Source organism: Spermophilus citellus (assembly GCF_964194105.1).
Source record: "Spermophilus citellus genome assembly, chromosome: 2".
NCBI lineage: Eukaryota > Metazoa > Chordata > Mammalia > Rodentia > Sciuridae > Spermophilus > Spermophilus citellus.
Genome location: NC_138183.1, coordinates 78,567,854 through 78,591,629, shown reverse-complemented (window position 1 = coordinate 78,591,629; position 23,776 = coordinate 78,567,854). Strand labels below are relative to the sequence as shown.

General features: G+C 38.1%; 1 protein-coding gene across 7 annotated transcripts in view; it reads left to right on the top strand.

Moving 5' to 3' along the window:
- The window catches only part of PRUNE2 (prune homolog 2 with BCH domain), a 262,656-nt gene that overhangs the window by 219,470 nt on the left and 19,410 nt on the right, over window positions 1-23,776 (top strand). For 5 of the 7 annotated variants that reach the window (XR_014020379.1, XM_081278893.1, XM_081278891.1 and 2 more), the window contains exons 11-15: window positions 2,060-2,260; window positions 13,248-13,421; window positions 19,235-19,337; window positions 19,977-20,108; window positions 21,594-21,680. Coding sequence is in view for 6 of the 7 variants with exons in the window: in XM_081278893.1 (XP_081135019.1) it covers window positions 2,060-2,260; window positions 13,248-13,421; window positions 19,235-19,337; window positions 19,977-20,108; window positions 21,594-21,680 (697 nt within the window). In the remaining variant the exon portion in view is untranslated. Of the gene's footprint in view, window positions 1-2,059; window positions 2,261-13,247; window positions 13,422-16,161; window positions 16,955-19,234; window positions 19,338-19,976; window positions 20,109-21,593; window positions 21,681-23,776 lie in introns of those variants that run through there. The other 2 variants (XM_081278889.1, XM_081278892.1) reach the window with 2 other exon arrangements.

The window sequence follows — 23,776 nt, the reverse complement described above, 5'->3', positions numbered from 1 at the left end:
CAAATTATCATACATAATTTTAGCTCAATGAGTCAGGAATTTACAAAAAGATAACCAGTACATTTAAACCATGAAAAAAAAGAGGAGTTTTAGATGGTGGTTGCCCAGTAGGAGCATTCTCAGAGAAGGAGCTTCCTGTAATTAACTCAAGATGAAATGTTCCTTTCTTAGAAACTCAGTACCCACCAAAATGAGGGATGCCCTCCTAGATACTTATATGAGAGATTTTTCTCCTAAGCAGCTGGCAACAAAGGACACCCAAAGTTTTGGAACTTCAGTGAAAAAGGTTTAGAAACTGAGAGGATTTGCCCTCATGATCCGAAGCTGCCAGGGAGATGATAGAGAATAAAAGACCCCTGTGGGCACTTATTTGTGTCCTTGGCAGCATCACAGGGGGAGATGAGTCACTTCAGATCCCAATTCTGACACCGTGTAATGTCAACCCATTCAAACTCAGAAATGGTAAAAGCAAAAAGACTTTATTTGGGTCTTTGGAATTACAGTTTAGGAAAACACAGGATCAGATAACTCTCAATGAATTCTCCAAAGAAGCTCAGATGTGCAGGGTTTTTAAAAGAAAGTAGAAGCTGAGGACAAAGGAAATTTCATAGGTTACTCAAAAAGAAGGATGACTGGTGCAGAAGAGTTATACTAGGATACGTATCACTAGGATACATATCACTATATATACATGATTGATTGCTAGGACCATTATCTAGGTGAGAAGTTCATTTGTTATTTGTTACAATTGCAACTGTAGCATTCCTTAAAAGATGTTAGTGACTCTTGTAGATTTGGCCTAGTTCAACAATTCACATTCCTCTGCCTTGTTTTAAGAGTTCATTTTCTTGGATAGTCATGACTTAGTACAGCTGTTCTCCTAACAGCTGCACGGCTCCATTTGGAAGGGCTCTTTAAACGTTGCCTTTTGGTCATCTTTGTCTTCTGGATTTCACACAAGGTGGAGTTCCCATTCCCTCTCTGGGTGTGCCACCTCCCAGCATCTAAATGCATTCCCCAACCCAGATGCTTATCAAACCTTGTTATTCAAGAGTTCTTATAAAGTTTAATCTCCAGCCCTCTACCTCCTTCCCAGAGGTTAGTGTGTAGGGCTGAAAGTTCCAGTCACTTAGTCTTTTTGGTGACCTGCCCCATGCTGAAGCTATCTTGGGGCTCCGCTTTAAGTTATCTCCTTAGCATAAACTCAGGTCTGATCAAAAGGGGCTTGCTGTAGATAACATGAGATACTCCTTCGATCTCAGGAAATCCCCAGGGTTTTAGAAACTCTGTGCCTAGAACCAGAGGTAAAGATCAAACATATTTCTTATTATACCACATTAGATTGTCTCTTTTGGGTTGAGATGAACTTGATTAAAATGACTTCCCAGTTTTGCTTCTATTAAATGAAATGCACATGAGCAGAAAGATACATGCTACAACAAAAGGGTGGGAGCTACTGCTGTGAGCCTTAAAATATGATTATCACATATGTCATGGAACGGATGTCAAACAATATTGGCATGAGAGGTAGTGTGCTTGGGTACATTCAAAGAATGTAGCCTGGGAGGATACCTCAGGTTTTATTTGAAAACAAAACAAAACAAGAAAGGTCACTAAAAATCAGTGTTGTCAGGACCTGGAAAGAACTATTTTGGAAGTGTCTGTGAACAAAACAGAATTCTTAACCTCTGTCCCACAGAAGCAAAGTTGACAAGAATTATTAGAAAATAGATACTTTGCTAAATACCCCATAAAAATATTATAGCTGCATAAAGTCCTTAAACCTAAATAGAAAAGTTTTAAAAAAAAATAGTTTTCTTCCCCTTTAGCAATAGCTCTTACTTCCTATCTTACTTACATGGCCATGGTTGACAGATGGGTTGGAGGGAAGCAAGTTCTCAGGCCTGCTGACAAGAAGGGAGTCCATATCCCCTATAAGGATTTATAGCAGATCTGCCTTTAATGAAAGGGACTTAAAGATGCTTTCAGTGGGTTCTAAACCTATTCTTGGCAATTTTGTTTTATATTCTAGTAGTTAATGTTGCTATTCCTTCTTTAGAGCCTCCTAATTCTCTGGATCTTAATGGGACTCATCCTCGGAGAATCAAACTCACAGCTCCAAATATCAATCTTTCCTTGGACCAAAGTGAAGGCTCTATTCTCTCTGACGATAACCTGGACAGTCCAGATGAAATTGACATCAATGTGGATGAACTCGATACCCCCGATGAAGCAGATTCTTTTGAGTACACTGGCCATGGTAAGTCACTAAGTTGACTGCGGTAAATGGTAAGTCGTTGGCTGTGCTAGTCACTTCTCATCACTGTGACAAAAATACCCAACATGAACAACTTAAAAAAAGAAAAGTTTATTTGGGGCTCATGGTTTCAGACTTTCATCCCTTGGTTGACTAACTCCATTGCTCTGGGTCTGCAGTGAGGCAGATCATCATGCCACAAGGGCATGGCAGGGGAAAGCTGCTCAATTCATGGCAGCCAAGAAGCAGAGGGAAGGAGAAAGCCAGGAGCCAGGGACAAGGAATAGTTCACTGACCTATCTCTTATAGTCACACGCCACCTGCCTACAGTTACCACCCAGTCGTCCATTCAAATTATTAACCCATCAAATGAATCAATCCACTGATGAAGTCTACCTCTCATAATCCAATCTTTTCACCTATGAACATTGCTGCATTTCCTAACACATGAGATTTTTAAAACATATTTAGATCCAAACTGTATCAGTGATTCCTCCTCTTTATTCAGTCCTTAATCAGTTGTCACCTTCACAGATAGACCTTCCTTGACCTTTGCCATCAAAGGTGCTTTCTACTTCCCTATTCCTCCCACCCCATCATACCCTATCCCAAGTATTCATTTTATTTTCCATAAATCTCTAATTGAAATTATATTATTTAATTGTTTGCATGTTTATTGTCTTTCTTTTCCCCCTAGAATGTCTGTTCTCCAGGGCAGAGACTTTATTATGTTAAAGGTTAATATTTCCAAAACAGTAGGAAGGAAGATGAAGTGGAGTCAGTGGAGTAGAGGAAAGACAAAAAGGAAGAAGATGGAAAGTTGCCAGATTAAAGATTGACACTTCTAATTTGAATAGAAGTCTCACTTTAGTTCTTTCCCTTGCTCAATGAAGTTTGGTTTGTCAAGAAGTATAGGCAAATATACAGCATTCACTTTAGAAAAAAATAGGGTCGTATGGTTTCTGTTTCACTTTTACCCAGCTGCATTCTCCAAAGTTATGATGTTTCAAAGTCAAAGTGAGACTCTTGGCCACAGCTATTGCTTTTCTTCCTTGTAAAAATTCTTCTAGTCTTAATAAGCAATACTGTACTCAGGCGTGGTGGCACACACCTGTAATCCCAGCTACTCAGGAGCCTGAGGAAGGAGGATGGCGAATCCAAGTTCAGCCTCAGTAGCTTAGTGAGGCTTTAAGCAATTTACCAAGACCTTGTCTCAAAATTAAAAACAAAAAAAAAAAAAAAAAAAGAAAAAGAAAAAGAAAAAAAGAAAGAAAGAAAGGAAGGAAGGAAGAGCTGGGAATGTAGCTCAGTTTTAGAATACGCCTAGGTTTAATCCCCAGTACCACACATACACACAAAAGCAATACCACAATTAAACAATGCCCGGACTTTTAGAGTCAACTAATCTAGAAGTTTCACTCATAGGAAAATATAATTAGGAAATTCATCAAATTAGCTAATTAATTCAACCGATGGTCATTGAACCAACAGGATAATACCATGACCAGTACAAACTTAGACCCTGTCTTCCCAGAATTTATGGCTTCGTTTCCTTAAGTTAAATAAGCAGAAGCAATAAGCTGCTTGTTCTAAAGTTTATTATGTTTAAGTAGAAATTTTATATTGAATTTTCATCATGTTCATGAATTTATTTTTTTAAAAAATATTTACTTTTTAGTAGTAGTTGGACACAGTACCTTTATTTTATTTATTTATTTTTATGTGGTTCTGAGGATGGAACCCAAGGCCTCACATGTGGTAGATGAGCTCTCTACCACTGAGACACATCTCCAGCCCTGTTTGTGAATTTCTCTAAGGTTCTCGCTGGTATGCATGGCAGATTGGTTCCAGGACCACAAACAGATACCAAAATTGGAAGATGCTTAAGCCCCTTCTATAAAATGATACAGTATTTACATGTAACTAATGTACACCCTCCTAAATCCTTTAAATCATTTACTTGTAATACCTAACCCAATATAAGTGCTATAAAAATAGTTGTTTATTGTTTGGGAAATAATGTCAAGATAAAAATGCCTGTGCATATTCAACAGACGCAGGTTTTTTGTTGTTTCGTTTTTCTCCTGAATATTTTCCATCTGCAGTTTGTTGACTCTGCAGATTTGGAACCCATGGATACAGAGGGCTGCCTACTTAACTGGATATTTGATTTTGTAGGTTGAAATACACAAATATAAAATTAAAGTTTTTCTTTCTTTCTTTTCTTTTTTTTTTTTTTTTTTTTGGTACCAGGGATTGAACCCAGGGGTGCTTAACCACCTCCCCACCTCCCCACCCCTCTTTATTTTTTACTTTGAGATAAGGTCTTGCTAAGTTGCTTAGGGCCTGGCTAAGTTGCTAAGACTGGCTTTGAACTTGCCATGCTCCTGCCTCAGCCTCCTGAGATGTTAGAAAGGAATATCTTGAATTCCTACTTGTTTCTGGCACCCCAGTGAGTCTTCCCCAGCTACTCCATCTATCCCCGCTGCTGCCCCAGCTCTTTTCTTGCTAAAGTATTGACTTAAGATCCCTTAGAAGACAGCTGTGGCAAGACTCTGCTGGTTCCTCCCTCTCCTCCCCCTTTTACTTTCCTGCTGTGGGGAGCTTTGTCACACCACGTCTGAACCTTTTATTTTTATAAATAGCAAAACTGTGAAGCAAAGTGGTGTTGGCTGCTGCAAGTTAGTAATTAAAACTGCCACTTGCTGACATAGTTCTTTTTATTTAGTTGACATAATTATGTTGAAAGAGCTAGTTTAATGGCCACAACCCCTCTCCTAGATCTTAAAGGACAGAATTTTAACCTAAGTTGAATTTGAAAATTTACCTTGATTTCCAAATGAAAGGTGTATATTCAAACACTTTTAAACAGATGAACAAAAAAGCATAAGTATTGAAGAGTACATCTGAAGAGCTTTATTTTATAAACATGTAGACATGGGTAACAACTGCATATGAAGGAGGAATATAAATACATTTTGATCCTGAAGCATGAAATAAATGCTTAAATCTTCATTTTTGGGGATTTCTCATATAAGCATTTTGAACTAGTGGCTTATTTTCTTCTAAATAAAATTAGAGTTTTTCAGGTATGAGTTTTCAAAAGCATAATTAATCTAATGTAATGAACACTTTTTGAGTGCTTACTATGTGTAGGAGCCATTCAAAGTGCTTCATAGCATTAACTATTTTAATCCTTATGGCAACTCTATAAAATAGGTATGTTTTCTACCACTTGGGAGATGAGACTACTAAGGCACAGAGAGGTTAAATAGTTTGCCTGAGGTCATACAGTCACATACCTAGGAAATGGCAGAGCAACACTCAAGCCCAGAGTTGTTGGTGGCTTGTGGCCCATGCTACATCCCTATGAACATACTGACAAAAAGGAGAGCTTCTTTTACTAAATTAGGCTTACCTATGCCACGCCAACATGATAGCCACCTTCACTCTGTACCTCCTTTTATCCAACCATTTTCACAATTTGAGGAGTCTTTACAGCCTCAAAGACTTTTATGCCATTTGCCTCTTTTCAATCGAAGTAGCCAGTGCATTTTTTCCACATGCAATTTGACACTGTGCTATGTCCTCAGACCTTTCAAAACTGCATATGAAAAAAATTTTAAATCTCAATCAAAAGATGTTAAATTGGTCTTCACTTTCAAACCATTTTAATAGTTGTGTCCAAAAAGTTGAGAAATATAATTTAAGCTACCAATATAAGTAAGATTTGATTCCCCTTAATAATTACAGTGTGCCTAAGAGGTCAGAAATACGTAAATAGTGAAGAACTTAGTAGAGAAGTCTCATATTAAGAACTATCTTTGTGTTTTTAGATGCTTTATGAATCCTATAAACTTAAAAATATTTAAAGATCAGAAAAAAAATATGACCTATTCCTATTTTCTAAACCAACCACAGAGTAATTTTTACCATAACTCAGATCTCAGCAAAGGATTTTATAAGGGAAGTGGAAAAATGATAAAGAATTTTTGCCTGCATATTCCTGATAAGAATGTTATAGGAAACACTCATGTCCTCTTAACGTTTCCTTCCTAGTTTCCCAAGGGATGCTTAGTGACCTTTTCTAAGCTGCTTTTTCTAACACTAACTCCTAATGACAGTTTTCTGGGTTGATAAGCCCCCCAATATTATTTCCAGATAATCAGGGAATCACTTCATTTAACATTCCTATTATGGTTTTCCATATTTTCACAGCCTACAGGCAACCAGCTTATAAAAACAATTTCTTGTTTTAACTCTGCATATAAACTATTCAAGTGTTAAGTTTCCTGGGTCTTACCTACAACAGCCTTATGCTGTCTGTAATGGTGTTTTTTGAAAGGAGGATGATTTTTTTCTTTTTCTTTTTTTTTTTTTTTTTTTTTTTTGGTATTCTCACATTGCTGAGATTTTACACTCAGATTAACTTACTGCCTTTCTATTTGTCACCCAAAGAATTTTAAAGACTTTTTAACGGTACATTGGATTTTTTTTCCTATAACAAGGAAAAGTGCAAACAGAGTGGCTTCTGAGAGTATTCATTTTATCCATGCAAGACCATCAATAGAAAGAAACTAACCTGCTACACAGGTGCACGTCCCCACAGCAAAGCCACAGCTGAACTTGTCTCTAGTTGGTCCATTGGGAGCACAAGAATGGATTCCCTGCTGGGTACAGTGTGCATGCCCATACTCTCAGCAACTTGGGAGGCTGAGGCAGGAAGATCACAAGCTCAAGGCCAGCCTTGGCAACTTAGTGAGACCCTGTCTCAAAATTTTTAAAAAGTTAGAAAAAAATAAAAGATTAGCAATGTAGCTTAGTGGTAAATCGCCCCTGGGTTCAATCCCCAGTACTGCTGTGATCTGTATAGCACAGGACATTCAAGAGCTCGTGCTAGATCATCTCAAAAGACAAAAGGAAATGTTCAAGTTTACCTCTCCCCACTGTGTATGAGGGTTTAATCATCCTCTACAGTAACCAGGGAGAAAGATGATCACCGAGAAAAGGAAGCAAGCATTTCTTAATGAAGAGGGTGTGAGACAAAGCATTGAATTTTCAGGGCCTGGAGACAGAGAATTCAATAAGACCTGGAAGTTTTTGTAAACAGCCAGAAAATGAATGCTGGAGGGAAGGTGATGATTTATAGTTATAGCAGAAGAATTATTAAGATCAGGAGAGTACTGCTAACTCAAGAAACTCAATAAAGCTACTTTTACTTCTTCCTAGCTTGAACTGTTGATTTCTAGAAGTGAACACCTTAAAAGAACACAATGTACCTCTATTTCTTAAATCATTCCCTTTACCCCATTTAAATCAGTTGAGTGAAAGGGCAGAAGAAGGAGGAGTCCCAGCAACTGGCCAGCTCCCACATTCTGAAACATTAGGAATAACACCTCATAAAAAACATCCAGCCCCAAGGTTCTATACTAAAACAAGTAATAATGCTACTTTAAAAAATAAACTATAAGAAAATGTGTATGTGCATACATATACATACTTTAAGATAGAGGTTGTTTTCTTAGTATGATATCATGATTAAAAAAAAACTTAACAAGTCAACTATACAAAATTTTAAAATTTTTGTTTAGTAAAATTTTATTGTATAGATGGAATCAGTGACACACACCTGTAATCCCAGCAGTTGAGGCTGAGGCAGGAGGATTGCAAGTTCAAGGCCAGCTTCAGCAATTTAATGAGGCCCTAAGCACTTAGGGAGACCCTGGCTCAAAATAAAAAATAAAAAGGGCTCGGATGTTGCCTAGTGGTTAAGCACCCCTGGGTTCAATTCCTGGTACCAAAAAAAACCAAGCAAAAATGTATATAAATAAATTGAAAAGGTAAGCACAAGACAAAATAATAATTACAAAATAGAGTTCTTTCTGTTTTATATTCTTTTGGTATCAGGGATTGAACCCAGGGGCACTGTACCACTGTGCTATGTCCTCAGCCCTTTAAAAAAACAAAAATTAAGACAGGGTCTCTTCAAGTTGCTAAGGCTCGCTTGCAACTTGTGATCCTCCTGCCTCAGCCTCCCTAGTTGCTGAGATTACAGGCATGTGCCATCATGCCCCACTATGCCTGACAAAGTTCTGTATAAAGAACTACACCAGACATATAAGGACCACTGTAGGCAAAGCATGTCACAGGTACCTCTCTGTCAGTAAGAGAAATATAAATAGCCAATAAACATTTAAAAATTCTCACCTTATATAGTAATAAAAGGAAATTCAAATTAAAACAACAGTGAGATTATATCTACCTTAAATATCAAGTGTGAAGAACTTTGATGGCCTCTAGGCTTATGACAGAGGGAGGGAGCAGGCACTCAGCATGTATTTTGGTGCTGTGTATTCAAGGATAAAAATATCCACACAAAAAAATTATGCTTATACCACTGATCCAGCCTTCCAGATACATACTGGAACAAATTCTTTACTAAAAAATGAAATAAAAGTAAATTCGCATCATCATGGGACTGACACACTAAAAAAAGACATCAGCAAAATGAAACTACTTGAAGTCTCCTTTTAAAAATGAGTAGGATTTATATTCCCTGAGATGCCCATATTGTATCATTGGGTAGATTAAATTAAAGAACAGGGGCTGGGGATGTGGCTCAAGCGGTAGCGCGCTCGCCTCGCATGCGTGCGGCCCGGGTTCGATCCTCAGCACCACATACCAATAAAGATATTGTGTCCACCGAGAACTAAAAAATAAATATTAAAAATTCTCTCTTTCCTCTCTCTCCTCTCTCACTCTCTCTTTAAAAAAAAAAAAAAAGAACAGTATGTATAGAACATGCAGATCATATGGGATAATCATACTTATTGGCAAAAAAAAGTGTGTGTGGACAAAGGAAAAATAGTACCCGTCAAACAGTAATGAGTGAGAGCAGTGTTGACAGTTTTCCCTATTTTATGAGCAGTTTCTGTATTGCTTATACTTTTATGTGTTTTCCTTTTTTCAATTAAACTTTTAGAGAAATTTTAGGTTCACAGTAAAATGAGAGGCAAGAACAGAAAGAGCTCCCTATGCCCTCATTCCCCCACCACACTGTCCCCTCACCAGCTGCATCCTACATCACTGTGGTATGTTATAATCAATGAGCTTATATCAACACATCATTATCATCCAAAGGCCACAGCTTTCGTTAGGGCTCACCCTTGGTGTATATCAATGGGCTTAAACAAATATATAATGACGTATGTCCACCATTATAATATCACACTGAATAGTTTTACCGCCCTAAAAATCCTCTGGGCTCTACCGATTCATCTCTGCTCCCCTCTAACCTTTGGCAAACACTGATCCTGTTAAGTGTCTGCCAAGCTTCGTCCTTCCTAGAGTATCTTATTGTTGGAAATCACACAGTAAGTATGGCTTCCTGTGCTCATGCATTTGAGGTTCCTCCATATCTTTTCATGTCTTGAAAGCTCATCTCTTCTTAGCACTTTCCAATATTTTGTTGTCTGGATGTACCACAGTTTATTTTTCCATTTGCCTCCTGAAGGAGATCTTGGTTGCTTCCAAGTTTTGGCAATTACGACTAAAGCTGCTATAAACATCTATGTCTGGTTTTTTGTGTGAATATATATTTTCAAGTCATTTGGATAATTACCAAGGGGTATGATTGTTGGACTGCATGGTAAGAATGTGTTGTTTAGTTTTGTAAGAAACTGTCAAACTGAGGCTGGGGCTGTAGCTCAGTGGCAGAGCGCTTTCCTACCGTGCATGGGGCACTGGGTTCGAGCCTCAGCACCACATAAAAAAATAAAATAAAGGTATTGTGTCCACCTACAACTAAAAAATAAATATTAAGAAAAAGAAACTATCAAACTGTCTTCCAAGTGGCTGCACCATTTTACATTCCCATCATTAATGAATGAGCGTTCCTTTGACTCCATGTCTTCACTAGTACTTGGCATTATCAGTGTTTTGATTTTTGGCTATTTAATAGGTATATAATGGATATAATGGTATCTAATTGTTTTAATTTACAGTTCCCTACTAACATATGATCTTGAACATCTTTTTATATTTGCCTATTTTTAATAGGCAAAATTATTCACTTTCTTATTCCTGAGTTTTAATCACTCTTTATACTTTATAACTGTCCTTTCTCAGATGTGTGTTCTGTAAATATTTTCTCCTAGTCTGTGGCTTGTCTTCTTATTCTCCAACATTGTTTCACAGAGCACAAATTTTAATTTGAATACAGTTAGCTAGTTGGTTATTTATTTCATGGCTCATGACTTTGATGTTATATCTAAAAAGTCATCTCTGTACCCAAGATCAATTAGATTTTTCTCTTATGTTATTTTCTGGAGTTTTAAGATTTTTTACTTTTTACATTTAGGTCTACTGATCCATTTTAAGTTAATTTTTGTGACAGGTCTAAGATCTGTGCCTAGATTCATTTTTTTTTTTTTTTGGGCAAATGGATGTCCAATTGTTCCAGTGGTATTTACTGGAAAGACTATTTTTACTCCATTGTAGTGCCTTGATTCCTTTGTGAAAGTTCAGTTGACTATATTTGTTTGGTATATATTTTACTTTTATAACCAGAATAAAGAATATGGTATACAGAAAATTATTTTAGTGAGGCAAATTCCATAAAAGCATATAGAAAACAAAACAATCCCTATTTTTACTCCACATAGATCACCAGGCATAAACTAGAGCAGAGGGGCTGATGGATGGCAAGTTCATCACAAGCAAGGGTCTGTGTGTATAGGAATGTCAGAAGACAAACCCACATCAGAACGTCAGGTTCTGAGGGAGCTGAGGCAAGATGGAATATAGGGTCAATATTGGTCAATTTTGCATTGCTGTGACCAAAATACCTGACAAGAACAATTTTGAGAAGGGAAATTTTTTGGGGGGCTCATGGTTTTAGAGGTCTCAGTCCATAGATGGCTGACTGCATTGCTCTGGGCCTAAGGTGAGGTAGAACATCATGGCAGAAGGGGATGAGAGATGCACTGCAGTATTCATGGCAGCCAGAAAGCAGAAAGACAGAGTGAGGAAGGGACCAAGGGGAAGATGAACCCTTCCAGGTTATGCCCTGTGACCCATGTCTTCCAGCCCTGCCCCACTAGTCTACAGTTACCACCCAGTCCATTCTAACTAGAATGGACTGATTAGGTAACAGCTCTCACAATCCAATCCCTTCACCTCCAAACATTCCTGTGTTAACAGGAGCTTTGGAGGACAACTCTTATTCAAATAATAACAGGGTCCCAGTAACGCAACTGGGATTGGCATCTAAGATTACTAACCCAAGTAGAAAGAAAGCAGGAAGGGACTCCAGACAGGTAGATTTGCACAAGTGACATAGTGCTCATTTGGAAACCAAAGGTGACTGTTTTCTGTTTTTATATGCTCTCAGGCACTGTGGGAACAGTTGAAGCTGAGGTGAGCCAAGGCTCTGTGGGTAGTGGTGGCTGTTGGTGTTGGCAAAAATGGCTGGGATTGCTTCCCAATCAAACTTTATGTTCCTATTTCAAGTCATAGGTCATTAGACACTTTTGAATATGAAACAAAGGCAGAGTGTTCTGGAATGTAGTGCCTTTGTTGTGGCTCCCTTACAGATTACCTATATTTCTAGGAACTAGCCCAAACTTGCCTTTATTTACCCACTAACCTTCCCAGTTTTTATTGAGTATGCTAAGTAAGTAGGTTTCCAAGCTATGTGCAGTGTGTGTTGGTGGAGGTGAGTACTGAAGGCAATTTAGACTCAGTTCCTTAACCCAAGACACTCTCAGCCTCTTCGTAAAATAAATAAGAATGAAAATCATACAGTCAAGGCACAATGTGATAACTTAGAAGCATTGAAGGTAAAGCATAAAGGTAAAGGTTTTAACTCTATTTGCTTACTAACTCTGTGATCTGAGACAGACTACATTGGAGTCAGTTTTTGCATTGGCTTAATATATATTTTAAAACTACTGTGCCTGGTATAAGATGTCAAATACTAAAGAATATTGCTGTTATTATCAAAGTGCTATAGGAGAAATATAAGGAAGGTGCAGTACAGATTCAATGGTCTTTTTTCACAAATAGGAAAATAAGAATGACAATATCTCAGGATTACTGTGACAATTATAAGTAGTCTTTTCCTTCAAATTAATTTAGGATATAAAGAATAATCATTGCTGAACTCTACTAGTATTGCTAATAAAAATGGAAGCAATCACTGATTACCCTTTTAAAAGACAAAATGGATCTGATTCAAATGTATGATATGTCAAGATCATTGTACTGTCATGTGTAACTAATTAAAACAGGTTAAAAAAGACAAAATGGTTACATTTTGGGGTGCAAAGAGTAAATTTCTTCATAAAGAATACTCAGTAAGATTTTGTTGTCTTATGAACCCCTAAATTTAGGAGTCTTATGAATTTGGGACCTTGATATATTTCTGGTCTACAAACTTGTTTCTCCCTTACTATAAAACCTTTCTGCAGCATATTTGGAAGTAGAAATATTTCCATATTTGTGTGGGAAATAATAGCAAATTTATGTCCAGATGTGCTTCCAATAGAGAAAGGGGTTCAACCCTGTTCTAAGAGTCTGAGAGCAAGGGTCTTGGATAATAATATCATCACAAGCTATAGTCCCTGAAACACTCTGAGCCATCAGATCTTTCACCGGTAGCAAGACCTAGAGTCTTTATCTGGCATGATCAAGGAAGAGTTGATACCAGTTTATCCTCCACTGGGTCTGTATTGACTCAAGACAGCTCTAGACTCACCTATCCCCACCTCAGTGTGGCCTTAGCAATGGATGTGGTTGTCCAGTCAATAGAACAGACTTCACTGGGTGGACTTTAAGTTGTCAGGGTGATGTTAAGCTCTATAAACGCTGCACATAGCCGGTGTTGCACCAGGCAGGCTCTGCCATGAGGTAGCTTATGATCCCATCACTTTGCTACTTCTGCCGTGGAAGTCTTTCTCCTTCAGCCTTGTGCTTTGTGCTTCATTTCCAGAAGATTCCACAGCCAACAAAGATTCTGGTCAAGAGTCTGAGTCTATTCCAGAATATACAGCTGAAGAGGAACGGGAAGACAACCGGCTGTGGAGGACAGTGGTGATTGGAGAACAAGAGCAACGGATTGACATGAAGGTCATCGAGCCCTACAGGAGAGTCATTTCTCACGGAGGTAGTCATGCTGTGTGTGAATCTGGGAAATGGGGAGGGGTGGCCATATTTTTAAATGAGAAATAAATAAAACCAGGATTCTCTAACATGACATCCCAAAGACACCCTGTTCTGTAGTCTGTGTTCAGGTAACAGAGAGTTAAGTGTGTTACGTTATCCTCTATCCACTAAAAATTTGAAAGTCTACTATGGCAAAAAACAAAAACAACAACAACAAAAAAAACTTTTCAATGTAAAAAGGTCTTTGTGTGCCATGTTATAATCTGTCCAAAGTTCTCAAAAGCCATAGTTGTCCAATGTCTTAATGTCTGTTTGGAATTCCTATCAACAGTGTTGAACTGAATAGCTTATAGTGTGTAATACCATGTCCTGTAGTAAGACCTGGTGGAACTCATTTCTATAAAATGCCTTTTGAATTCTCTTCAGAAGCTTCTGGGAATCTTTTTAGACTCAGCCTGGTACTTTATTTCCTCCTACCTAAAGTTTGCTTTTCAGATCTAGGTCCAACAATTTCTAATCCCTATGAATGCTTCCACCTGCTTAGTGAGGGACCAGGAAAGGGGAAAGCATATTTTGTATTTTCAGTGCTTTCTTGAGGCCTGTAGGGGCATAAGAGCCTTGATTAATTTGAGATTCAAAAAAGTCAGAGGAGCACAAGCAACACATTGAACATTGTCGACTTCAGAAAACATCCATGGCTTTTTGATTTTTCTAATGCATGTATTCCTTTCCCGCAGTCCTGAGGTGCCACTGTAACCAACCAGCTGGTCCAGATAAAGTGCAAGCTAACAAGACAATTGCTGCTGTCTATGTTCTCTCTTCCTCAATGAGGACAGGGAAATAAGAGTCTTGGCACTGAATTAAATCCGCAACATTTATTTTATAAAGAACGTGAGGACGTTTTGTTATTTCAGTTAAACATCCTTCCATCAGTAGAGCTTTCCCTTTCTGTCCCATGCACTGCCACCTCTTATAAGTACCAGTACCATTCAGGGAACCCAACTGTGACAGTGATGGAAAATGCCAGTTGGAGCCCTTGGCCATGCCCCATGTTTGCCTTGCCTCTCTTGAAATGGCAGTATGCCCCTGTGGTAGCTGCTGTGGGGCCAGGCACAGTGGTCTTGGAGAGAAACCTGTCCCACACCTCTGGGGGAATGAAGGCTGGCCTGATCCTGCTAAATGACAGACAAGTGACCCTATAGTAAACCCTTTTGTTTTTAGGGTGAAAACCACAACTGAAACACTCTCGAAATCTTCTCAGAGAGTCATTCCTCCTTTGTGCCACCCATAGGGTATTTTGAGTTTGTTTGCTTTGGGACAATGAAACAAAGGCTGACTATAAGTGTGCCCTATGTTTATTCTTAAAAAAGGATAGAAAATGCAGGAAAGTCTGTCAAAGTAAATCAGTCACCCCGTGATAATCCTGGCGACATTTACCCCCTCGGCTCTTGAGGTCCTCGTGTTGTGATGAAGGCAGGCTCTGATGTTGCTGTCCTCGGCTGAGTTCTTTCTCAGTCCCCCAGCAGAATCACCTATTTGTCAACTCCTGGGAAGTCAAGTGGGCTGGGTGGATGGGTTAAGCCCATCGACCTGGAGCCTAAATCAGGACAAAGTGATTAACAGCAGTACCAAGATGGTCGGGAAGAGCCACTGCCTCTGCCTGTCACGGCTTCTAGAAACTCACCTGAGACCTTAGGGCTAACCTGGTTTGCTGAGCTTTCTGTGCCTGCCACCTCCTGCCCTTGGCATTTCCTCCCCTCCATTATGTGTGGCAAGCTTGATTTTGTCTGTGTGACTGTGCAGTTTGTTTTGAAAAGAAGGGTGCCTTTCCTCTCCCTGGCTTTACCTCAGCCTCCTCCAGGCACTGACCTGCATGAATGTGCCTCTGGCTGCTCTCATCCGGTCCATCAGCAAGAGACCACCTTCTTACATGCTCAACCGCTTTTGTATCCTGTAGGTAAAGAGTGTTTGGATGTTACTTCTGAATTTGCCAAAGACTTGTCTTCCACATTGGAAACTTAGATCCCTCTCTCAGATCTTAGATGACAAAGCTTCTTGGTTACCGATTTCTTGAGTTTGTCATCCTGGCTTCTGATGAGCATTTAAAAAGCAGACTCCTCAGTGAGCATGAGCCTTGTTCTGGAGCTTTGCCTTTTTGGTATGAGGCCGTTTTCCCCCTCTGGTCCTTAGGGAACTGTGGACAGTGCTCTGTGTGGTAAATTGGAAGGGGAGTTAGCAAAAGAGTTGCAGAAGCTGGCCCCAAAGTCCAACACTGCCAGGTGCTCCCCGTGGGTTGGAACAAATAGTTCAGTCTTCAGCTTTGGCGACTGTGATATGAGCTATTGTCATAAGTCCTGTACACAATGCAGACCTGTGAGTTTAAGGCCTGTCTTTGCCACTTAGTGACCTCTGCCTCTTACCAGTCATTTACTTCCTCTGGGCTTCAGTTACTTCACCAGTCGAATTAAGGTGATCACAACGCCAGTGTTTACTTCCTATGATCCCAGAAACACTATCCCTGCCATCTGCTTAAATGGGGAAAAAAAAAAAAAAGCAAAAAGTGTTATAATTAGTTTTGCTCAGTCAAGGGCATGGGGTCATGTGGAGGCCAGAAGTGGCTTTTTTCAACTTAGAACAGAGAACACATTTAAATAACCAAGGACAATCACACCAAAGAATTTTAACAAGGAGTTTCCTGTTTCCTTTCTTGTTCTTTTTTTTTTTCTTTTATTTCATTATAGGAGACTCAGGTAACCTTCTCTGCAGTGTTGCTGGACAGATGATCCTGGAAAGAATGCGGAGAAGAGTTGCTGGCTGGTGTGTGTGTGTGTGTTTGGGTTGTGACTGTGACGTCTTTCCTTCTCTCTCCATTCCATTTGCTGGCCAGCAAACTTGTGTTACACCCCTTTCATGCCTGTCTGTGCCACCTCAGGTAAGGCTTGCATAGCCCAAGGAGGCTCCTTGGTGGGGTTGTTCACGCCCCCACCACATGTACCCTGTCTACCTCATGTTTATAAGGAAGAGAGTCTGACAAAGTAAATATTTTAAAAACCAAACTCCATATAAGTTATGCCTGTTGCCAACAGGCAACTTCACCTGAAACTCTGCATAGTTTAGGATAGAAATTTACCCAGGAAGCCTCTGGAGTGGGGGTGGGGGCAATGAGCAAATGATCCCACTCATTTTAGTTATTGCACTTCGCCAGCAGGCATTACCCAAAGTGTCCCTGAAGCCCGATGACGATGACTCTTGACTTAGGAGGAAAACTTTCATGAGGAATGTTTTCCTTCTGCATCCTTTCCTAAGTCACCTTCTCTCCTATTCTCTTCTTTTCCCATTTACCTCTTCTTCCCTTCTTACAGCAACTCTAACCTAAAGTATGAGGAACTATTTCTATTTGAAAAGTCCAGCAATATTTATATAAAGAAATATTCCTCACTTAGACAGTGATCATGAAGCAGTACACTGATCCCTCAGTGTTCCTTCCACTAAATGAGTTCTGGAGAGCACCATCTGTAGCATTCATACAGGGGCCTAATTGCCACTTAAGATGACTTCTCAGATACTATTTATAAACCCCCGTCTTTCTTCTTTTAAAAAAAAATTGCTATATTGTGTACATATATGAATATGTAACAACAAATCCCACTATTATGTATAATTATAATGCACCAATAAAAAATTAAAATGTTGGGCCAATAAAAAAATACAGAAAAACAGTTTTACAGAAACCAGAAAAAAGAAATCAAAATCAGTCATGACCTTGAAAATATTCTGATACCCTGGAGCCAGACAGCCCTATTTATAAAGATGTGTGTTTATTTGTTTTTGTTGTTGTTGTTGTTGTTGGATTCATTATGTCTGTCGTCTCTTTTAATGAACTGTTTTCGTTGTGCTCAGTATAAAATGCATATCTTTGTGGTGTTAGTTAAGTCACCATATCCTTCATGGATTTCCATTGAGTTATGAATCCTCAGAAATGAAATTGGTAGAACAAGCTTTTCTTGATTTAAAATATATCTCTTTCTGCCATTTCCTTCATATTTGCATTTTGAAAATAAGTTGGTAAATGCCTACATGTTAGAAAAGTTGGAACTAACGCAAAACATCAGAAGGGAAACTTCTGTAATGTTCTTTCACAAACATGAGTTCCAGGGTGGCTACTTCCATAGGTAGCATCTTGTAGAATATAACACCATATACAGCAACCGCAAATTAGTAATTCTCACAAGCCCACAGCTGGATATATTTTTGGTTGGTTTCGTTCTTCCCCCACCGCCTTGCACTAGAGTCATATTCTCTTTGTAGAGAACATCTTATTAAACTGCTTTTTAGGAGTTGTTTAACCCATCCAAATCTATACCCAGTCAGCATTTTATACCAGAGGAATATTTAGAATTCTGAAAAAGTGCAACACTGAGTTTGAGAGGACCAACTCAGACACGAAGGTGTGTTCTGTCCTTCTCAAAACTCTGAGGGAATCTCTATTTCATGATTCTGTAGTCCAGAACTAGATGATATTTAAATATCATTTAAATTGGGATATTAAAAAAAGATAGGCTATTTTAAAAATAATAAGTCAAAAAAGTGTTGCCTAGGGCTGGAGTTGTGACACAGCAGTAGAATGTGTGCTAAACATGTGTGAGGCCCTGGGTTCAAGACTCAGCACCCCCCACCCAAATGACAATACAGGACAGGACATCGCTTCCCAGTTTCGGTGTTGAAGACGCAATTTGTTCTATACTCCTGCCTCCGGGGATTTGACAGACACCTGCCATGAATTTCAATGATGAGCTCTAAGGGAATAAAAAAGTTTGCTTAAAAGACAGAACAATGCCAAAATGATGTCAGATCTCTCAAAAGACAGGAATAATGTCCTAAGATGTGTCTACATGTTCCTTAGCCCTATGAAGTGTCAATGGCCACACTGACTTCCATTGACCATCTCCTATTTCCTCAGCATCACCTACACACAGCACTTCCCCACCCTCACCATCTTATCATTAGGAAGTAATTCTCAAGTTTTCCCAAATCACCTATTTTTATAAAACTCAAAGAGAATTTAGCCAGGTCCTTCTTGAGCGTGCCCCTTTCTCTAAGAGGCTAGGCTCTGAATTCTGGGCTCAGTTACTCTAGGCCTGGCTAGAACTTTTCTCATACACTTTATGCTGCCTATTGAGTTCAGAGGTCCCAGGGGTATTACACACAAGTGACCAGGCCTTGAAATCAAAGAAAGGTGTTGTACATGTCTGTTGACTAGTATCTGGTTACTGGAGTGTGTGGGTGTGAGATGATATTGCAGTTCAGTGACGAGCTGAATGAATTGGGGACTACAACTAAAAAGAGCTAAAGAGAATCAACATAACCTCTTTCTTAGCCATCAGAATGAAGAAATATTATATAAATTAGCTTTTAAAAATAAATTTGTATTATATAAATTGCAAAAACAGTGTTGCCTGGGGCTGGAGTGAAGTGCTTACCTGGCATGTATAAGCTCTGGAGGAAAAAAAGTTACTTTTTTTTGATAAGTTGAATATATGTATATGTATATGAAAGAGATAGATAGGTATAGATACATGTGCCATGCACAACTATGTACATTACATAAAATCATCCAAATATGCTCATACTATATATTTAACAAGTTACTTGAGTATCAAAAGATAATTATATGTGTATATGCTATAGAACTCTAGTCAACTCATGCTATATCTATCATTTCCATACACATACTTGCCAAATCTTCAGATTTATCAATAGGATCTTGTTAAGAGCTTTCAATCGGTTACAAATGTCTTTTTGTTTGTCCCCCAGGATACTATGGGGACGGCCTAAATGCCATCATTGTGTTTGCCGCCTGTTTTCTGCCAGACAGCAGTCGGGCGGATTACCACTATGTCATGGAAAATCTTTTCCTGTGAGTGATACTTATGACAAAGTGCTTTGAGTAAATAAACGTCTGTGGGTATCTAAAAGCAATTAAGGGAAGTAGGTGATGTAGAATATCCTGAGTCTTTGATAAAAAGTTAATAAGATTGCTGTCAAGGAATGTTGTTTAAGAGGCTAGAACCTTTAAAGAAATTCTTTTGTCAGTAGAATTCATGGAAAATAAAGTGAGCAGAGTTTGGCCTCCCTCTAAAATGTCTGTAACATTTCCTTTGCGCCAAGTATTATTTTTGTTTCCTGATAATAAGTTCTTAATCCACTGATGAAAACTTGACTTCATTTATCTCAGCCCTTGTTTAATATGAGTTGCCCTTAATGTTTGATGACATAGTTATCATTTCTGAAAGTCAGATTTATAACTCATGTATTTTTCTGTGGTACCTGAATTTAGAAAACAAACAAACAAAAATTAGATAACCATACAAAGAAATGAGTAATACCCTCAGAGAAATGATCTTAGGTAATTGCATTGTTCCTGAGATAAAGTGGTAATAAATCACAACTCTACTAAAATGTCATTCACTCTGTAATTTGTTACATAATTATGGTGTGAACAGGATGAAATACTTCACGTGGAAACTGAAAAACTCCTTTTCCTTCCTGTGGTCAGATACGTAATAAGTACTTTAGAGTTGATGGTAGCTGAAGACTACATGATTGTGTATCTGAATGGTGCTACCCCAAGAAGGAAGATGCCAGGGCTTGGCTGGATGAAGAAATGCTACCAGATGATTGACAGACGGTATGTGGACTCCATTATTTAACTACTGTGTCGACTCCTTCAAAAGCTCTCATATCAGATTTCCTTTTAGTCTACCAAATATGCAGTCACATTTTAAGAACATGGAGTTATGCATGTTTAAAGCAATAAATTATAGAAATACTAATAAAAGTGTCACTTGACACCTCAAAGTTGAAATAAAGTACAACCTTCCCAGATTTTGTGAATAGAGTCCAACTCAACAGACCAAGTCTATTTTAAACTATGCATGATCTATTGCCATATAGATGTGTGACTTGAGCGGATCAGTTAAAGTACCTGAGCTTCTTGGGTGGTATCATGTGAATTGGTTGCTGTTTCGTGCACTGGGACAATGGTGGTCTGCATAGCCACTGTCTCGTGTTTCAGTGTTCACTGTCCGTTCAAGGTATCCAGTGCTTTTGTGTCCTTGAGATACATCTGTCCATACTTCTTTTTTTTCGAGAGAGAGAGAGAGAGAGAGAGAGAGAGAGAGAGAGAGAGAGAATTTTTTAATATTTATTTTTTAGTTTTTGGTGGACACAACATCTTTATTTTTTATTTTTTTTAATGTGGTGCTGAGGATCGAACCCAGTACCCTGCGCATGCCAGGCGAGTGCTCTACCACTTGAGCCACATCCCCAGCCCCGTACTGGTTTTATTAGGAAAAAAACATTTTATTGCCATGTACAGGAAAATTGATATAATAAGCATACAAATTTATGATATCTAGTATGTATTACATCCCCTTGTATAAGAACATGAGAATGCCCAGTTATATATGAAACAAACCTGTTTTATGATACCAATGTTAATAATATAATGCTACTAAGCTGAAAAAATGTGCGTAAAGACCAAGAATTGTTAAAATGGTAAATTTTCTTGATACAGAAGAAAAAAAAAACAAGACTTACTAACATTAAATAAATTGTCAAAATTGTGCATTCTTAGCCGGGCCTGGTGGTACACACCTGTAATCCCAGTGGCTTGGGAGGCTGAGGGAGGAGGATCGCATGTTCAAAGCCAGCCTCAGCAACTTTGCAAGGCCCTATGCAACTTAGCAAAACCCTGTCTCAAAAATTTTTTAAAAAGGTGGAGGGGGATGTTGCTCAGTGGCTAAGCACAGCTGGGTTCAGTCCCTGGTATACAAAAAAAAAAAAAAAAAAAAGCAACATTTTTTCCAAAAGAGTAAAGATAATATTGACAAAAATGAAAAGCTTCATTAACAAAATACACCATGGTGACTATAGATGTATGCACTCCAATAATACTACTGTTCTATTTTACATTTATTCCTATGGGAAAATGAGATTTGAATTGTATATGTTTCAAATTATGTCTTGAAAAACATTTTTTGTTAATCATAGCAATTTTGTACTTTCTATCAGATAAGAATAGAGATATTCTTATTTGGGGATTTATTTTCTATTTAATTCCCACTGAAAATGGGTTAAGAGTAATAGGTATTTTTTTGTTTCTTCAAAATAGATTGCGCAAAAATTTGAAATCATTCATCATTGTTCATCCTTCTTGGTTCATCAGAACAATCCTTGCAGTGACACGACCTTTTATAAGGTACAGTTATCATTCTAGTAAAAGCACTACTAGTAGATTTTTTTAGGAATATAAATTATTCTATAAAAATAATTTATAAGCTGAGAGTATTTAGGAAAATTTATTTTGCCTCAACCTTTCCTGGAAAGATACTTTGTTCTACACATCAGGAGTCCCTAATTAAGAGTTAATATTTGAATATTAATATTCCCCCCTGTTTATTGTAAAACACAACCTCTAAATTGTTTCCTATGAACATGGAACATGAAGTGATAGGACTTCCATGCCACATCAGAAAAGGAAATAGACAAAACTTTTTCAATGATATGTTATTTTATAACAGATAGGAAAGCAGAATAACATGAAAATGGAAAAATAAATACTGACCAGGTACAGTATTGTCTTTCTGTTTCATTTCTTGTGAACAAGTATCATATATGTCACCAAAATTAGGTAAAGAGTCCAGGCAGCCATTTCAAGAGTTGTATTTTGAGCAAATGTGAGGATTCTTGCTTTTAATTCAGTGAATTTAAGCAAATGTGAAGACTGGGATAGCTAGGTCAAATGGTGGTTCCATTCCAAGTTTTCCAAGGAATCTCCATACTGCTTTCCAGATTGGCTGTAACAATTTGCAGTCCCACCAGCAATGTATGAGTGTGCCTTTTTCCCCACATCCTCACCAATACTTATTGTTGTTTGTATTCTTAATAGCTGCCATACTGACTTTGAGTGAGATGAAATCTTAGTTTTGATTTGCATTTCTCTAATTACTAGGGATGATGAATATTTTTTCATGTATTTGTAGATTGATTGTATATCTTCTTCTGAGAAGTGTCTGTTCAGTTCTTTGGCCTACTTTTTGATTGGGTTATTTGCTTTTTGGTGTTAAGGTTTTTGAGTGCTTTATATATCCTGGAAATTAGTGTTCTATCTGATGTGCAAGTGGTAAAAATTTGCTCCCATTCTGTAGGCTCTCTAGTTTCACCTCATTGATTGTATCGTTTGCTAAGAAGAAACTTTTTAGTTTGAATCCATCCCATTTATTGATTCTTAGTTTTATTTCTTGTGCTATAGGAGTCTTATTAAGGAAGTTGGGGCCTAATCCGACATGATACAGATTTGGGCCTACTTTTTCTTCTATTAGATGCAGAGTCTCTGGTTTAATTCCTAGGTCCTTGATCCACTTTGAGTTGAGTTTTGTGCATGGTGAGAGATAGGGGTTTTATTTCATTTTGTTACATGTGGATTTCCAGTTTTCTCAGCACCATTTGTTGAAGAAACTATCTTTTCTCCAATGTACATTTTTGGCGCCTTTGTCTAATATAAGATAATTATAGTTATGTGGGTGAGTCTCTGTGTCCTCTATTCTGTACCATTGGTCTTCCAGTCTATTGTGGTGCCAATATCATGCTGTTTTTGTTACTATTGCTCTGTAAATAGTTTAAGGTCTGGTACAGTGATGGCACCAACTTCACTCTTCTTGCTAAGGATTGCTTTAGCTATTCTGGGTCTCTTATTTTTCCAGATGAATTTCATGATTGCTTTTTCTGTTTCTATGAGGAATGTCATTGGGATTTTGATTGGGATGCATTGAATCCATATAGTGCTTTTGGTAGTATGATCATTTTGAAAATATTAATTCTGCCTATCCAAGAACAAGGTAGATCTTTCTACTTTCTAAGGTCTTCTTTAATTTGTTTCTTTAGCATGCTGTAATTTTATTTGTAGAGGTTTTCCACCTCTTTCATTAAGTTTATTCCCAAGTATTTCTTTTTTAGGCTATTATAAATGGGGTGATTTTCCTAGTTTCTCTTTCAGTGAATTTATCACTGATGTACAGAAGTGCCTTTTATTTATGGATGTTGATTTTGTATCCAGCTACATTGCTGAATTTATTTATTAGTTCTAGGAGAGTTCTGGTGGAATGTTTTGGGTCTTCTTTAGGTATAAAATCATATCGTTGGCAAATAGTGCTAATTTGCATTCTTCTTTTCCTATGTGTATCCTTTTAATTTCTTTTGTGTGTCTGATTCTCTGGCTAGAGTTTCAAGAACTATGTTAAATAGAAGTGGTGAAAGAAGGCATCCCTGTCTTGCTCCAGTTTTTAGAGGGAATTC